Source organism: Gigantopelta aegis, chromosome 3, assembly GCF_016097555.1.
Source record: "Gigantopelta aegis isolate Gae_Host chromosome 3, Gae_host_genome, whole genome shotgun sequence".
In the NCBI taxonomy this organism is placed as follows: Eukaryota; Metazoa; Mollusca; class Gastropoda; order Neomphalida; family Peltospiridae; genus Gigantopelta; species Gigantopelta aegis.
In genome coordinates this window covers 41,708,074-41,723,843 of record NC_054701.1, presented here as the reverse complement: position 1 = coordinate 41,723,843, position 15,770 = coordinate 41,708,074, and the positions used below count along the sequence as shown (strand labels likewise).

The window sequence follows — 15,770 nt, the reverse complement described above, 5'->3', positions numbered from 1 at the left end:
TATACTCAACAAAATTAATTAAGAGTCAAATAGACTTTTTGGTAATATTGTGCTAATGATATATATATATATATATGCATATATGTATATTGTTTTAGCCAAATTTGATCACAGCTGACTTCTAAATATTGCTTCAGTAAAAGTTGACTCGCAAAATCTTGCACACGGTGTGTTTGTCGGGTATTTATGAAAATTAGCGAAATGCACATTCGTCTAGGATTCGTTACACTTTGGTTCATAACAATACTTGTTATTTTGTTTGCTAAAACTGTTCTTTACATCATCAATTGTAAGAACATGCCACATGCTCAACACTCTACAACAGAAGAAACTGCTTTTTTGTTAAAACATCATTCAAAGAAAAATGCCCAAAATATCCATTTGAGTATACACATAATCGTTAATTAAATATATAAATAAATAAATAAATAAATAAATAAATATAGAGCCAATGTCAACACACTGTGTCGTTTTACAGATTATTTATGTTGACTTGTATAAGTTTAATACAAAAAAACGAAATGTTTAAAATTCAAAAATTAACACACAAAAAACCTCACAAAATAATTCTACGTCGACAAATAAAACATAAACTACTCTTCATAGTACTACATGTATATGAAAAATATTTCAACTCTCCTGTTAAAGTTTGACACCACTAGAGCACATTGATTAATTAATCATCGGCTATTGGATATCGTAATTCTGACTCCTAGTCCTCAGAGGAAACCCGCAACATGTTTCCTAATGCAGCAAGGGATCATTTATATGCACTTCCCCACAGACAGGAAAACACATACCACGGCCTTTGTCCAGTTGTGGTGCACTGGTTGGAACGGGGGGAAAACCTAATCAGCTGAATGGATCCATCGAGGTGGTTCGATCCTGCAACGCAAGCACCTCAAGCGAGCACTCAACTGCAGAGTTAAACCCTGCCGCAAACTCTTCTGTATGCACGTCCTTATTATAATAGCGGGTTTACACTGCTGGATTTTTAATAACCAATAAAAATTGTACTTAGTCCATTTATTGTTTTACTGTGCTCTGATAATTTCGTTTCTTTTTTTCAGTATGGCCAAATACACTGTGTGGTTCGAGAGCTAGCTATAAACAAATTTGGAAATGACGTTTGGAAAAATATTTTGTAAGTTCATTATATAAAATATGTAATTAAAATATATACAAACTGATATGTTATTAATCAGTTCAAATTGAGAATATTGATGTGAGTTTTTAAACTTTAATGTATCTGTTGCTTGAATAATGTCTCCAGGTTATTATTAATAGGATTGTTTTATTAACCATGCGTAATGAGCGAAAACAATAGTTGAGTGTATCGTTTAGTTAGGACTTTACTCCTAAATACCAATTTTCAAAAAAGAATCAATATCCTGTATCTGGTCTTATTTCTTTTTATCCTATCACACCCCCAACCCAACACACACCCCACCCACCTCCAGCCCCACCCCACCCCCACACACCCAGTGTGTCCTTATCCCTGACTATGGTATTTTTCATCTGTTGTGTGTTCAGGGGCGAGGGGTAGCCCAGTGGTACAGCGCTCGCTTGATGCGCGGTCGGTTTGGGATCGATCCCCGTCAGTGGGCCCATTGCGCTATTTCTCCCTTCAGCTAGTGCACCACGACTGGTACATCAAAGGCCGTGGTATGTGCTATCCTGTCTATGGGATGGTGCATATAAAAGATCCCTTGCTGCTAATCGAAAAGAGTAGCCCATGAAGTGGCGACAGCGGGTTTCCTCTCTCAATATCTGTGTGGTCCGTAACCATATGTCTGACGCCATGTAACCGTAAATAAAATGTGTTGAGTGCGTCGTTAAATAAAACAATTCCTTCCTTCCTTCCTGTTGTGTGTTCATATATAATTACTTGTTAATGCTATTGTTCTAGGTTTGTTTTGCATATGACTATGTAAAGTTTGGCTGTGTGTAAAATGTCTGTTAATCGATACAGCATCACATAATGATAGTTATACTAAATAAAACAAGTTTTAAAAAAAACGTCCTCCCCCACCCCACCCACTACAAACAGAAATATATAAATGACTATTATCGAATACAATTTGCTAAATTGTTTACAATATCCTTTTTAACCAGGTAAAAGCACATAGCTCAATCATTGACAATGCAATATTTATGTTAACCAAATACAAATAAATAGAAAAAAGCGAAATAAAATAAGTTTTCTTCGGAAAAAAAATATCATGGTTTCTGCTAGAGGGTACGGAGGGTACAATTACGTTTTGTAATAATTTCATAGACGATGGAAAGATAACTGCCAATCAACCATTTGACTCGTGCTTTACGTCCACTGAAGGTTCAAGCACGACTGTCGTGGGCACATCCTCCGAGATTGCCCGGTGTATAGGTCCAAGACAGGGGGAGTGGATATATAACAGCTGTTTAAAATGTGTCAAAATGCGCAAAATACAGTTTTCCAATTTCAAACACATAATCACCTAGTTGGAGCACTTTGGTCTTTTTTTCTTCTTTTTTTGTTAAATTATTTTCTGGTAGAAAGTCTGAACATGCTTGTTTGTATATATATCTTATTATTATTATTATCAGAAACGAGTCTGGGCTGGATGAAAACGAACACTTCCTGGTGTTCAACCGCTACGATGATTCCTTGACCTTCCAGCTAATAGGAGCCGTTAGCAAAGTGATGGGTAAATATATCAATTGTACAGCATAGACACACAATAACACAATTTCAGTACAGGGATGTGTTCAGGATGTCGAGCGCACGCGAACAATTTAATTGGCGCCATAGTCTTCTTTCATATCTCATTCATCTAACATTAGGTGCAAACAAATCTGTCTAGCAAGCGCCTGTGATCGTCGCTCGTCCTCCTGAACCTGTATCTGATTTATGCAAACACCACGCCTCGCAATTCGCGTCAGCATTCTGCAGTGCCGAAGTAAAAGTTGTAGTAAAATTGGTCCATTGTTTTTGTGTTTTTTTTATGTTTTCTTTTTTTGGGGGAGTGTTGTTGTTTTTGTCTGGGGGGTTGTGTTGTTGTTGGCTTTTTTTTCTTTCTTTTTTGGTGGGGGGGGGGGTGTTTGCTGATTCTCTTTTTTTTTTTTTTTTTTTTTTACTCTTTTGAGTTTCTCTCTCTCTCTCTCTCTCTCTCTCTCTCTCTCTCTCTCTCTCTCTCTCTCTCTCTCTCTCTCTCTCTCTCTCTCTCTCTCTCTCTCTCTTTTGTTTCGATTTTCTTTTTGTCCTTTTGCTTCAGCACTTTTCGAATTGCTAAGGCAGAGGCGGACCTAGGGGGCCCAGGGGCCCCCCCCCCCCCCCTAAATTTTGCGATAATTATCATTTTATTATATATTAATTTTCACGTTTTTACGATCCCCCTCCAAACCTCCCCCAAAGTTCCCTTGGCATTTCACCTCAAGTCACTGCCACCGTATAAATGGATTTTTTTGGATCCGCCACTGAAAGGGCTGAATCATTAATGCTTGACAAACCATTAAAAAGGGAAGGGAACTGTATTAACGTGCCCACATCCTTAAGGTTCATGGATTTGGGTTCTGACTTCGCCAGCCCGCGATTCCATGGCGGGGACAATCATTCAAATGACTTCAATAGAACAGCGAATTTCACAGAAAATGAAATGAGCAACTAACAGCATCTCAGCACATTAAAGACTACATAAACTTACATAATTGTGGTTCACGTGACTCTTGCGTTAATGGTTCCATTAGACCAAATCAATTCCTATTGCCGATAATGTTAACGTTTACTAATAAAACTGATATAAGCAGCGTTTCAACACACCCAGGAAGTACAGCAATAGAAAATGTGGCACCTCACATCTAATCTAGCTGCAAGAAAATGGGTGGTCACGTATCATTTAAGAGATTTAATTTATGTTTTTAATAGCAACCGTCATTTTTGCTGAAAATTGCAGTTCCATTTTTGGGGGTACCCCGCATTAGTTTCAACCTCTGGTATATACTGCATAACAACTGTATAACAAATAAAAGTGTATTTATTTATTGTCAATGGATAGTAGTATTTGCACAAATAATCAATGTCACATATTACTACCAATCACACCCACAGCTGCTTTTACTCCGTAAATATTTGACGGTGCACATCGAACTTTGACACCTTACTCTCTTCTTTGGTACTATGCAACCTATAATGGAATGATGAAATCAGCAGCAGCCTCCATAGGCATAGAGTCTACCCTCACCGAAATAGCAGCGTATATCTATTCTGGCGGTATCTTAATAGCAATACTGTGATTTTAATCGTACACCTGCACATGCTATTTACCGTTTCATCTTCTATAGCCATGTAATCACGTGGTAAATGCATCAATATTATTTGACATAGATGTATGCAAGTGCGTGTGTACTAGTTGTTGTTTTGTTTCGTTTAGGGTTTTTGTTTCTGGGGTTGTTGTTTTTTTGTTGTTGTTTTGGGATTTGTTTGGTGTGTGTGTGGGGGGGGGGGGGGGGGGGGTTCGAAGTTGCATACATAAATGCACTGTCACCATTTTATTATGTTAATGGGGGTCTGTGGGGTGTGAAAGGCATTTGGCGAGATTTCATTACGGTTAATAAAAAAAGAAATATTTTATTTAACGACGCACTCAACACATTTTATTTACGGAAATATGGCGTCAGACATGGTTAAGGACTACACAGATTTTGAGAGGAAACCCGCTGTCGCCACTACATGGGCTACTCTTTCCGATTAGCAGCAAGGGATCTTTCATTTGCGCTTCCCACAGGCAGGACAGCACAAACCATGACCTTTGTTGAACCAGTTATGGATCACTGGTCGGTGCAAGTGGTTTACACCTACCCATTGAGCCTTGCGGAGCACTCACTCAGGGTTTGGAGTCGGTATCTGGATTAAAAATCCCATGCCTCGACTGGGATCCGAACCCAGTACCTACCAGCCTGTAGACCGATGGCCTAACCACGACGCCACCGAGGCCGGTATACGGTTAATATGTCACTTCAAAGTTAAGAACTGGATTCAGTGTAATGTATTTGAGTCGAGACGTAGCCCAGTTGTAAAGCGCTCGCTTGATGTGCGGTCTGCTTAGGATCGATCCCTGTTGGTGTGCCCATTAGGTTGTTTCTCGATCCAGCCATTTTGCTCCACATGTGGTATAACAAATGTCGTGGTATGTACTACCCTGTCTGCGGGATGATGCATATACAAGAACCCTTGCTGCTAATCAAAAAGAGTTGTTGCATTTATAGTGCCGGCAATGGGTTTCCTGTCTAATTATGTGTGTGGTAATATGCCCAACGCCATATAACTGTTGGTTAAAATGTGTTCAGTGTGTCGTTAAATAAAACATTTGAAGAGTTTAGGCGCAAAACGCGATATATCCATTTTTCATTTTCAGTAAAAGTGATTTTTTTAATTGGCGTATATCGCGTTTTGATTAAAAAAAAAAAAAAAAAAAAACGGAATTTACCCAATACAATTTCATAAGGATCAATCGCGTTTTTGCGGCAAATCAGCGGGCCCACGATTAGCCCTTACTGACATACAATAATGGCTTTAACTAAAAAAACTAGAAAGAAAATGGTTTATATCGCGTTTTGCGCCTGAACTCTTCATTTCTTTCTTTCTTTCGGTATATATTTTGATATGATTATATGTGCCAGTCATCACATAAGTACATATGTTAAGATATTTGACATGGATCATCGTTGATCAGTTTTAATGAGTTAAAGCTTGTTTTGTTTAACGACACCACTGGAGCATATTGATTAATGAATTATCGGCTATTGGATGTCAAACATTTGGTAATTCTGACTCGTAGACAACAGAGGAAACCCGCTACATTTTCCTAATGCAGCAAGGGATCTTTTATATGCACTTTCCCACAGACATAAAAGCACATACCACGGCCTTTGACCAGTTATGGTACACTGGTTGGAACGAGAAAAAAACAATCACTTAAAGGGACATTCCTGACTTTTTTGCATTGTAAAATGTTTCCGACTAATAAAATATTTCTGCGATTAAACTTACATATTAAATATATTTTCTGGTTTAGAATATCAGTGACTGCATATTCACTGTGTTTCTGGTCGTCGTAATATTTGTAAGAAGCCCAAACTGGATTTTGTCTTCAAAAGTTGTATTTTTGGAAATAAAATGTAATTTAGCATAGTACAAATATTAGAACGATCAGAAAGATGTTTAATATACAGCCACTAATATGTTATGCAGGAAAATATATTTGATATGTAATTACAATTGTTAAAAAGTCTCTGTTAGTCGATAACATCTTAAACATTGCAGCAAACTGAGGAATGTCCCTTTAAACGGATCTGCTAAAACTTTGAATTTGGTATGTCAGGATAATATTCCAGGTAATCTAATCAATTCCCCATCAATTCTCAGTTACTTACCGGTTGTGTTTCGGTGCATATGGGTAAGATTTTTAAAGTAGCTCCATTGGATTCCCTAGCTTCCACAGTTTCGTCACTGCAAAGTGATTTAATAGGAATAATTTGACTACATCGGCTTCCCAGATAGTCAATTTCTGTAATAAACAAGAAAAGTCTCTCAGATAAAAGACAATATCGATTACAGGAAATACATGTAATAGACAGAAAGATTTTGCAATCTAATGGCAAAATCTAGTAACACACTTTTTACTTGTTTGAGGAAAAACGAAAAATAATCCAATTATTAACTGGTTTATTTGTTAACATTGTTGTTTAACCACTAATGGCTGTTATAAATTATATTATAAAGTTTCTTAACTGTAAACAAATGTTATTTTAGGGCTGAACACTGATTTTGTCACTGGGGGATCTGCGTTCTGACGATGATAATGATGATGATGGTAATGATGATGATGATAATGATAATAATGATGATGGTAATGATGATGATGATGGTGATGATTATGTTGATGATGATGACGATGATGATGATGACGACGACGACGATGATGATGCTGATGATGATGATGACGACGACAATGATGATGATCATGATTATGATGATGATGATGCTGAAGATTCTTCTCATATTTGTTTTGTTTTTGTTTTGTTTCTTGTTTTGTAGCGGGTTTTTAATATTTAACATAGAGCCGAATACATTTTTGTCTTTGGACATTACAAATATAATGATGATGGGTTACCTGGTGAAGCCGCAGTATTTCCATTTCGGTATGGGACTACTTGACAGGGCCGTGCTCCACGCTTACTGGGTGTATACTACCAAATCAAATCCCATAGACGACAATAGTAACATATGTGGCTAAAACTCCTACCTGCAGCGTATCCATCGACATAAACGCCACAGATATAAACACTACCACCCCTCACCCTTAAAGTGAATCGGGAAAAAAATGGGGGTCAAGCTGCTCATTTCTGAGGTAACGGGTAGCGTCTATGACTACCCTAGTTCCGCACAAAATTCGAGTACGTTTCCTATAGGTACCCCATACATGTTTCAAGAACAAGGCTACTTGACACAGTGGTACCAGATGAAATAAAATTGCATACATTCTTTGCCCAGATACAACCAACACACTCACATTTATCACCAATCACAGGACTTGTGGTGTTCACTTCTCTGTCAAAAGTTCGGTACACCTTAAACTTTTACCCAGCCGAAAGTTATTTGGTTTAGTACTACCTACTGTCAGCTGAGCTATCTCGGTATCATCCGAGCCCGGAGTACACTGAACCTGCAGTGTATGCTGGGTAATTATCTCCCATGTGAAGTGGGTGAAACTCGGTGTATGTGGCCTAACCATTGAGTCTAGAGCGGTGCACTCACTCTGGCTTTAGCCTGTCTGACTAGAACAATCCCCTATCTACCAGGCAACAGTTAATATAATCTAATATAAAATAATCTCATCAGTTTAAAGCATCCATCTGTCTTAAAAAGTTATGTTGATACTACCTTAATGGTGGCTGCTAAAACACAGGTTTGACTGTTTAAACAATGTGTCTGGAAACTTATTTGCACTATCTGTTCGCTGTAGCAGATTCATTTGTTTTTCAACGTGTACGTATTAGAATTTCAAACTAGAATCGTTGGCTCCCACTGTGGTCGAAAGTTTGAAAAGCTTTTTGCACAAAGCGGCACAATAAAGGGACGACTCCAGCTTCCCATATTAGTCAATTTGTCTTTGACGTGTATGTCTGGCAATATTCGCTCTGCTCCACAGGACAATGCGCCGTTTTGTTTGCGACTGGAACTAATGACCGATGAGAGCTCGGGAATCTGACAATGGCAGAACTTACAATACAATTGTGTTCCAAAGATTTAAGTTACGACCAACGGCTGGCGATACTATGATTCAATTCAAAGACTTTAGTGTCGGTTTTACCGAAATAAACCAATTTGATGGCGAAAGATAAAAAAAGGTCAAGCATATTTCAGGAATCATATTAAGCCGGAATTCTTTATTTTGCTTTCGACGTTTGTGAGAAAGTATTCTTTCTGTATACTCAACAACAGAAGAAATTTGTTCCTTATATTAAAGGGACATTTTTAAAAAGAATTTCTTGTTGGCCGATCGTTATAGGCTCGAATCCCAGCAAGGATTTTAATCCCTTTGCCTGTGCGTTAAAAGGACATTCCTGAGTTTGCTGCATTGCAAGATGTTTCCGACTAATAAAATATTTCTACAATTACACTTACATATTAAATATATTTTCTTGTTTAGAATATCAGTGTCTGTATATTCAATGCGTTTCTGGTCGTGTTAATATTTGTAAGAAGCCCAAACTGGATTTTGTCTTCAAATAATTTTGTAAGGACGAACAAATATGTTTTAGGAAATAAAATGAAAATTAACCTAGTACAAATATTAGAACGATCAGAAACACGTTTAATATACCGCCACTAATATTCTAAACAAGAAAATATATTTAATATATAAGTTTAATCGTTGAAACATTTTATTAGTCGATAACATCTTTAAAATTGCAGCAAACTCAGGAATGTCCCTTTCAAATTATCAATGGGTTTTTTTGTGAACATTTTAGCTCCATTTTGACAAGTCTATTTAACTAATTAATTTTAATCATGAAACAAAAATATTTACTAAAGGAAATTCCTGAGTTTGCTACAATTTTTAAGATGTTATCGACTAATACAATGTTTAATCGTAGAAATATTTTATTAGTCGAAAACATCTGACAATGATGCAAACTCAGGAATGTCCTTTTAACATATTCGCGTTTCTTTTATTGTTCAGTGTATGTGTAAATAATGACAGTTTACATGAACTCCGTGAAGGAAAATGTATCTGAGTAACAAGGAAGTGAAATATCTCATTGTAAATGACTGTCTGCACTGACAGTATGATCTAAAGAGGCTTGGCAACCACATCGTTACTGTTACGGATACCGATAGCCAATTTACCATTCCTGGTAGTGTCTTGCATGCGTGTAATTATAGACACTGACAATTAGTAGGGGTAAATTAACACAGATCCGTGACCGATTTACGGGGACAAAGGTTTGAAGGCGTGTTTCATATCTCCATAGCCTTCCATATAAAAGTAACTGGGATGACACTCTCAAAAGTGTGGGCTAACTCCGCCAGGTGTCGAAATCCAAGATGGCCACCAAAATTATTAAAACAAGTGGATGGGTTTGTTTTTTTCAGCCTCAGCTTGTTGTATGAAGATAATTTTGATGCTCAAATGTATGTTTTGAGGGTCGGAGAATTCCGTTTTACACGCTAGAACAGTGTCATATAGCATATGGAATTATTTCAGATGATAATTCAAAATATTTGTCAAACTTCATAACTTGTTTTCATTTTCATCTGGAAAGGAAAGAAGAAAATGTTTTATTTAACGACGCACTCAACACATTTTAATTCCATCTGGGAAAGTCACACAGACAGTTGCTGTATTATTCGTATTTGCTTTCAAACTGATTTGGATATAAAGAAAATACACGTTTTATATCGGCCCATTAATATGATTCGGCAACAGTACTAATCGTTTAGCTCGTTTTGCAGATCGGCACGGTTAGTGACTTAAAGATGGCGGCATTCTCAGAAGTGTTATTCATTTATTATTATTACTATTATGTACATTATATATTAGTCATCAATGTTTTGGGGCCGATTTTATAAAGCCTGTTTATGTCTTACCGGCGTGTAACTACATGGAGAATAACTAGTTAATGACGTCGGATATATGCTTTATTCTGTGACGTTAAGAATGGGAAATTCCGCTCTAATAACCTGTTTGTGTAAACACTAGAAAAAAACACTGGAAATGTGCTATTACGGACACACAAACTGATATACAGACACGCACAGACACAGATTTAAATATACACGAATGTTCAATTTCAATTTCTTTATTGACTTTGAGCTAAATGCTCATCAGTACAAAATAATGATATATACATACAGGTAAACAGTGGTGATGTACATAAATAGATATAATTATATTATACCAGATGTGGAGAGTGCATAAAACAACCTATTAAATACAGCTGTTTCTCAAATTTGCAGCAAGATATAAATATTTACCTAAATTGCGCATTTGCTTAATATTATGACAATGTACAGTAAGCAGTTGAATAAATTTAAAGAAAGAAGGCTTTTTCCAATAATATGGCTTAATAAGTGAAATTCTTAAATTGTTATATAATGGACAAACCAATATAAAATGATATTCATTTTCAATTTCATCAGCACATTTAAAACATTTTCCTTCTGATTTATCAATATTGTGATATACACTATCATATTTACCATCAATGGCAGGATTGGTGTTATTAACTGCATTATCAAAAATTCGGGTCACTTCGAACTTTGACCTAGCCGGATGTTATTTGGTTCCACCTAAATACACCATAAGGCGCATACTACAAACCAGTCTAGCGAACGTTGTTTTTTTCTGCTCGGTCTGGCTATTGATTACTGGACTTTTTTTTCTTTTAAAAAAACCCAAACCAAAACAATATTTAATAAAGTAAATGAAGTGGATCGGCAAACAGGCAATACGCCTGTATAAATGTCTCCCCACGAGATGATGTTAAACCGACCTCGGTGGCGCAGTGGGTAAGCCATCGGACTACTGGCTGGTAGGTACAGGGTTCGCAGCCCGGTATCTCCTAGGACTATCTCCTAGGAATACATGTCCTAGGATTAACATAACTAGGAACGCAAGTCCTAGGACGTACATTCCTTGGGAATACTGGTCTGACTGCCAGGATTTGTAGTCCGAGTCGGACTTGCATTCCTGGACAACCCAAATACAAGTCCGATGGCTTACGTCGAAAATATAATGCAATGAAAACAAATGGGGGCACCGAGACTGGAGGGCACGACTGTTGGGTTGGCCGGGGGGGGGGGGGGGGGTGCGGGGGGGGGGGGGGATACTCCACCGGAAGATGGGTAGGGCGGTAGGCGTAGGCGGTTTTGGCCGTAAGGGGTGTTAGGTTTGTCCGGGGGACTGCCCCTCCCCCCACCCCTGGAGCCTTCCCTGGTTTCGGCCACACCGAAGTCCCCAATACGATGGGTGCCCCTAAGTAAAACATATTTCCCTGTTAAAAAAAAAAAATTGTGGCTGAAGCCTAACCTCTTAGTCACCTGCCACCCCTATTTTGAGGGCTAATTAATATATTTAAAAAAAACATTTAAAATATATTTATATTTAGGACTGCCCGATCTAAATTTGCGTTACAAATTGTTAGTTGTTTGCTGTATATTAAATATTGTTTGGGAAAATAACGCACAAAATTATTTATTGTAAAGTCCTTTTTCCCTGTTTGTTTAAATATCAAAATTGCCCCAGTAATTGTTCTGTCCCAGGTTGGACTACTGGCATCCGGTGGACGAACCTGGGATAGACATGCTCGAAACCTTCGTGGTATAGGAGCATGTAAATATTTTATTGATTGATTGAATGAAAACAAAACTAACAATAGTTAATTTTTTAATTATTATTAAATTTATTCAGTGAATTTGGCCATTTGAGCCGCTGGGGTCTCCTGCCATTCTTTCAAATTCACACCATTAATACCGCTTTTCAGCGCCAGTCCATCCATAGTCGACAATAGGTAGGTTCCACTTTTGTTAACCCTCGAATTATGTATGGCCCTAGCCAAGGCCTCTCATGTTTGCCTCGTTTGCGATCCTGTCGCCGCAGGGTTTTAAAAAAAAAAACTTTAGTACCGGCAGACAAGTCCTGAAAAAATACAATAAATATTTTAGACATGTATGACAAGAGCTTTGTTGATACCCACGTGCAATTATAACCTGTTAATGTAGACCCATGAACATTATCCGTTACATACGTGTATTTAAAAATAATTTAATTCGGGTTTTCTAATTAACATGTCCTATCAAATAAATATGTAGTATTATCTCTTTACTAGTTGTTTCAAGATTTAAGAACATAAATAATATTCGTTACGTTTTATTTTTTTTAAAAACCACTATAGTGTTAATTTATATTTTTCAATACACCCACGAACGATGACTCACAATTTATAGTTTATCTACCTATACTTAATCAAACAATCATTTCTCAGTTTGTTATAAACGCTTTCAAACCTGTTGAGAAACACGTCTTTGGTGGTAATTTCTTTTCTGTCGATGCACCGGCCTCGGTGGCGTCGTGGCAGGCCATCGGTCTACAGGCTGGTAGGTACTGGGTTCGGATCCCAGTCGAGGCATGGGATTTTTAATCGAGATACCGACTCCAAACCCTGAGTGAGTGCTCCGCAAGGCTCAATGGGTAGGTGTAAACCACTTGCACCGACCAGTGATCCATAACTGGTTCAACAAAGGCCATGGTTTGTGCTATCCTGCCTGTGGGAAGCGCAAATAAAAGATCCCTTGCTGCCTGTCGTAAAAAGAGTAGCCTATGTGGCGACAGCGGGTTTCCTCTAAAAACAGTGTCAGAATGACCATATGTTTGACGTCCAATAGCCGATGATAAGATAAAAAATCAATGTGCTCTAGTGGCGTCGTTAAATAAAACAAACTTTACTTTTTCTGTCGATGCTGTGCTTTCTTGATGTTTGTCACTGCCTTCCTTCCAACGATGTTAGCCGTATTCAAAACTCTTTTACTGATTTCAGCCTGGCAAGTTTCGTTGGGGTCTGGTTGCTCCGTCACTTCGTTGTCGGAATCACAAACATCATTTGGTAAAACTGGTTCCCTATAATATAAATATATACTGAAGGGTTTATGTTTTATTTAACGACGCACTCAAAACATTTTATTTACGGCTATATTGGTGTCAGACATTATTATGGTTAAGGACCACAAAGTTAATGATAGAGGAAACCCGCTGCCGTCACTCGATGGGTTACTCCTACCGAAAAAGCAGCAAGGAATCTTTTATATGCATTTCCCATATACAGGACAGTACATACCACGGCCTTTGGTATGCCAGTCGTGGGCCACTAGTTGCAACTGCAAAATCCCAATGGGTTGAGGAGGTTCAATTCCAAACAATAACTGCATTTATTTAAGAACCAATTTAGAGTTATCTCATTATCATTACTATTGGGTGTATCTTTGAACAGCTCACCTTCCGTACATAAGGAAAAAGGGGGGAAACTTGGTGCTTGCATGCTTTGTTGTGTTGTAGCCAAAGACAACTTGTGGGATCAGGGTATCCCATTCCGCATCCTCGTCCAACTTTAACAGCATGTTCTCCAACGTTTGATTGAACCTCTCTGAAATAAAAATAATAGGAGCCGTGCCTTAGGAAAAAAAACATACATTAAGATGTCGTCGGTAGTAATGCTGCATAGAAAATGTATAATATATAAGAGTAATAAAGATTAAATCCAAAGATCAACTCGCGATGAGTAGACGTGGTTAGCTGCGCTCTTGACTTCACCCCCCCCCCCCCCCACCCCACCACCCCCACCCCACCCCCACCCCACCCCCACCCTACCTGGGGGGACTGCTCGCAAGTTTTGGAAAGCTGAGTGAGTATCGCGTCACGCACACCGGGTCACGGGCTTCCGTGACCTTGGTGTACGGGGACGCGATCTCACCGACAAGGAATCGGAAGTGGAGGAAGAGGAAACCTGCGCCAGGAGCGGCACGGGGGGGGGGGGGGATCTAAGCTGGCGGCTCAACCGTCAGTGGCGGTCCCTTCTGCGATGCCGCCCTCAGTCCAACCTGAGACGACGCGACCAGCCCCAAGGGAACCGTCGGCCACCAAACTGGACGAGCTCAACACTGCGGTGTGTGAGACGCCCAACGACCCTCCATCACCGACTGTCACATGGCCCAGGAAGAACTGGCCGGTATCTCCGGTACAGCCAGTCGCCTTGCCATCGGCCCGATCGACCACCGTTGGAGAAAAAAGGAAGGCAACATCACCGACCGACAGGCCAGCCAAGGCCGAGAGACCAGCCCCGGTAGTCGTTCCCCCTGAAGAGTTCGAATGGACCGTCGCTGTGAACGGACTGAATAAACAACTTCACCAGTACATGCAGGGGGACACGACTGACCCGACGCAGCTACGAGGCAGCCACCTCAACACAGATTGGAGATCCCTGGAGGACGGCAGCAAATACGAACTCCACAACAAAGATGTTTGGAACTCATGACACCGTAGTCGTGACGCATCAGAGGGGCAAGACCTACCGCCAAGTCATACTTCCGGCCAAGTTGGACAACAAGAATATCCACAAGATAATCCAGGCGGTGCTGTAGTGCGTACTTTGCTACGACGCCAACATCTCCTGCCTCTACTCCGGGAATCTTCAGGCTCGCCAAAGTAGACGCCAACCTCCTTTTTCTTTTTTTGGGCTTAGTTGGACTTTAAATTTTTTCGGCCGCGGCTCAAAATTCTTATGTTTATTTTTTTTATAAATAGTCCAACGCACTTTACTTTGGTGTCCGATCATTTGCTCAAATCACCTTAAAACCTTTTAGGCCGAGCAGTCAAAAACATTTGGTTTTAAATTCTTAGTCCGGACATGTGTAGAAGTGTAGAATGTCGTTAGGATTTTAGGACTTAGGTCTTTGACCGACCACTAAATGTTTTATTCCAAATTCCGCCCACCTCAAATGTACCCCTCCCCCCTCCTGGCCCGGACTTAGTCACTGGCGAAAGTCAGAGATTAAGCCCGTGACAGGCGTGTGTGAAACCTTCGTGGTATATACGCACGTGTAAAACTTTTACTCACTCACTCATAATATATAAACTTTGATGTCCAGGAAGTGGCAACTTGTAAACATTTATTGAGGGTTATAACCATTTATTATCATGTTAAATTATATAGGTTCAGTTTCGATTGTAGCGTTGTATGCGTTGACACTAATATGTTATAATATATACCTGTCAGTCCATTGCATTGCGGGTGGTAGGCTGTGGTTCGACGATGAATAATGTTCAGCGCATCCGTAATGCCATCAACCACATCATTGTTAAATTCACGACCCTGATCGCTTGTGGGGGAAACCGAAACTACAAATGAAATCATAAACATGAATTACGTGCTATAAATATGATACGTACAAATTATGACAATTTCCATATGTTCAATGTGAAATTGATTTTAAAATTATATGAAACTAAACTTGTGTGTGCATGTGCGTGTACGTGTGTGTGTGCGAGTGAGTGTGCGTGTGTGCGTGTTAAAATGAGAAATACAAATGTTTTAATGTTGTTAATTATAAATATTAACAAGTATACAAAATAATGTAAAAATTAGTTTACCATAAAAATAGCTCCATTACAAATTGGGCCACACCCGATGCATGTTTGGTTGGTAGAGCCTCTGCCTGTGCCCACTTGGTGTAG

The 15,770-nt window shown here is 39.1% G+C and overlaps 1 protein-coding gene across 1 annotated transcript in view; it reads left to right on the top strand.

Moving 5' to 3' along the window:
- The window catches only part of LOC121368062 (guanylate cyclase soluble subunit beta-2-like), a 71,702-nt gene that overhangs the window by 13,310 nt on the left and 42,622 nt on the right, over nucleotides 1-15,770 (top strand). The window contains exons 2-3 of the mRNA XM_041492586.1: nucleotides 1,071-1,144; nucleotides 2,587-2,687. Of these exons, the coding sequence (XP_041348520.1) occupies nucleotides 1,071-1,144; nucleotides 2,587-2,687 (175 nt within the window). The remainder of the gene's footprint in view (nucleotides 1-1,070; nucleotides 1,145-2,586; nucleotides 2,688-15,770) is intronic.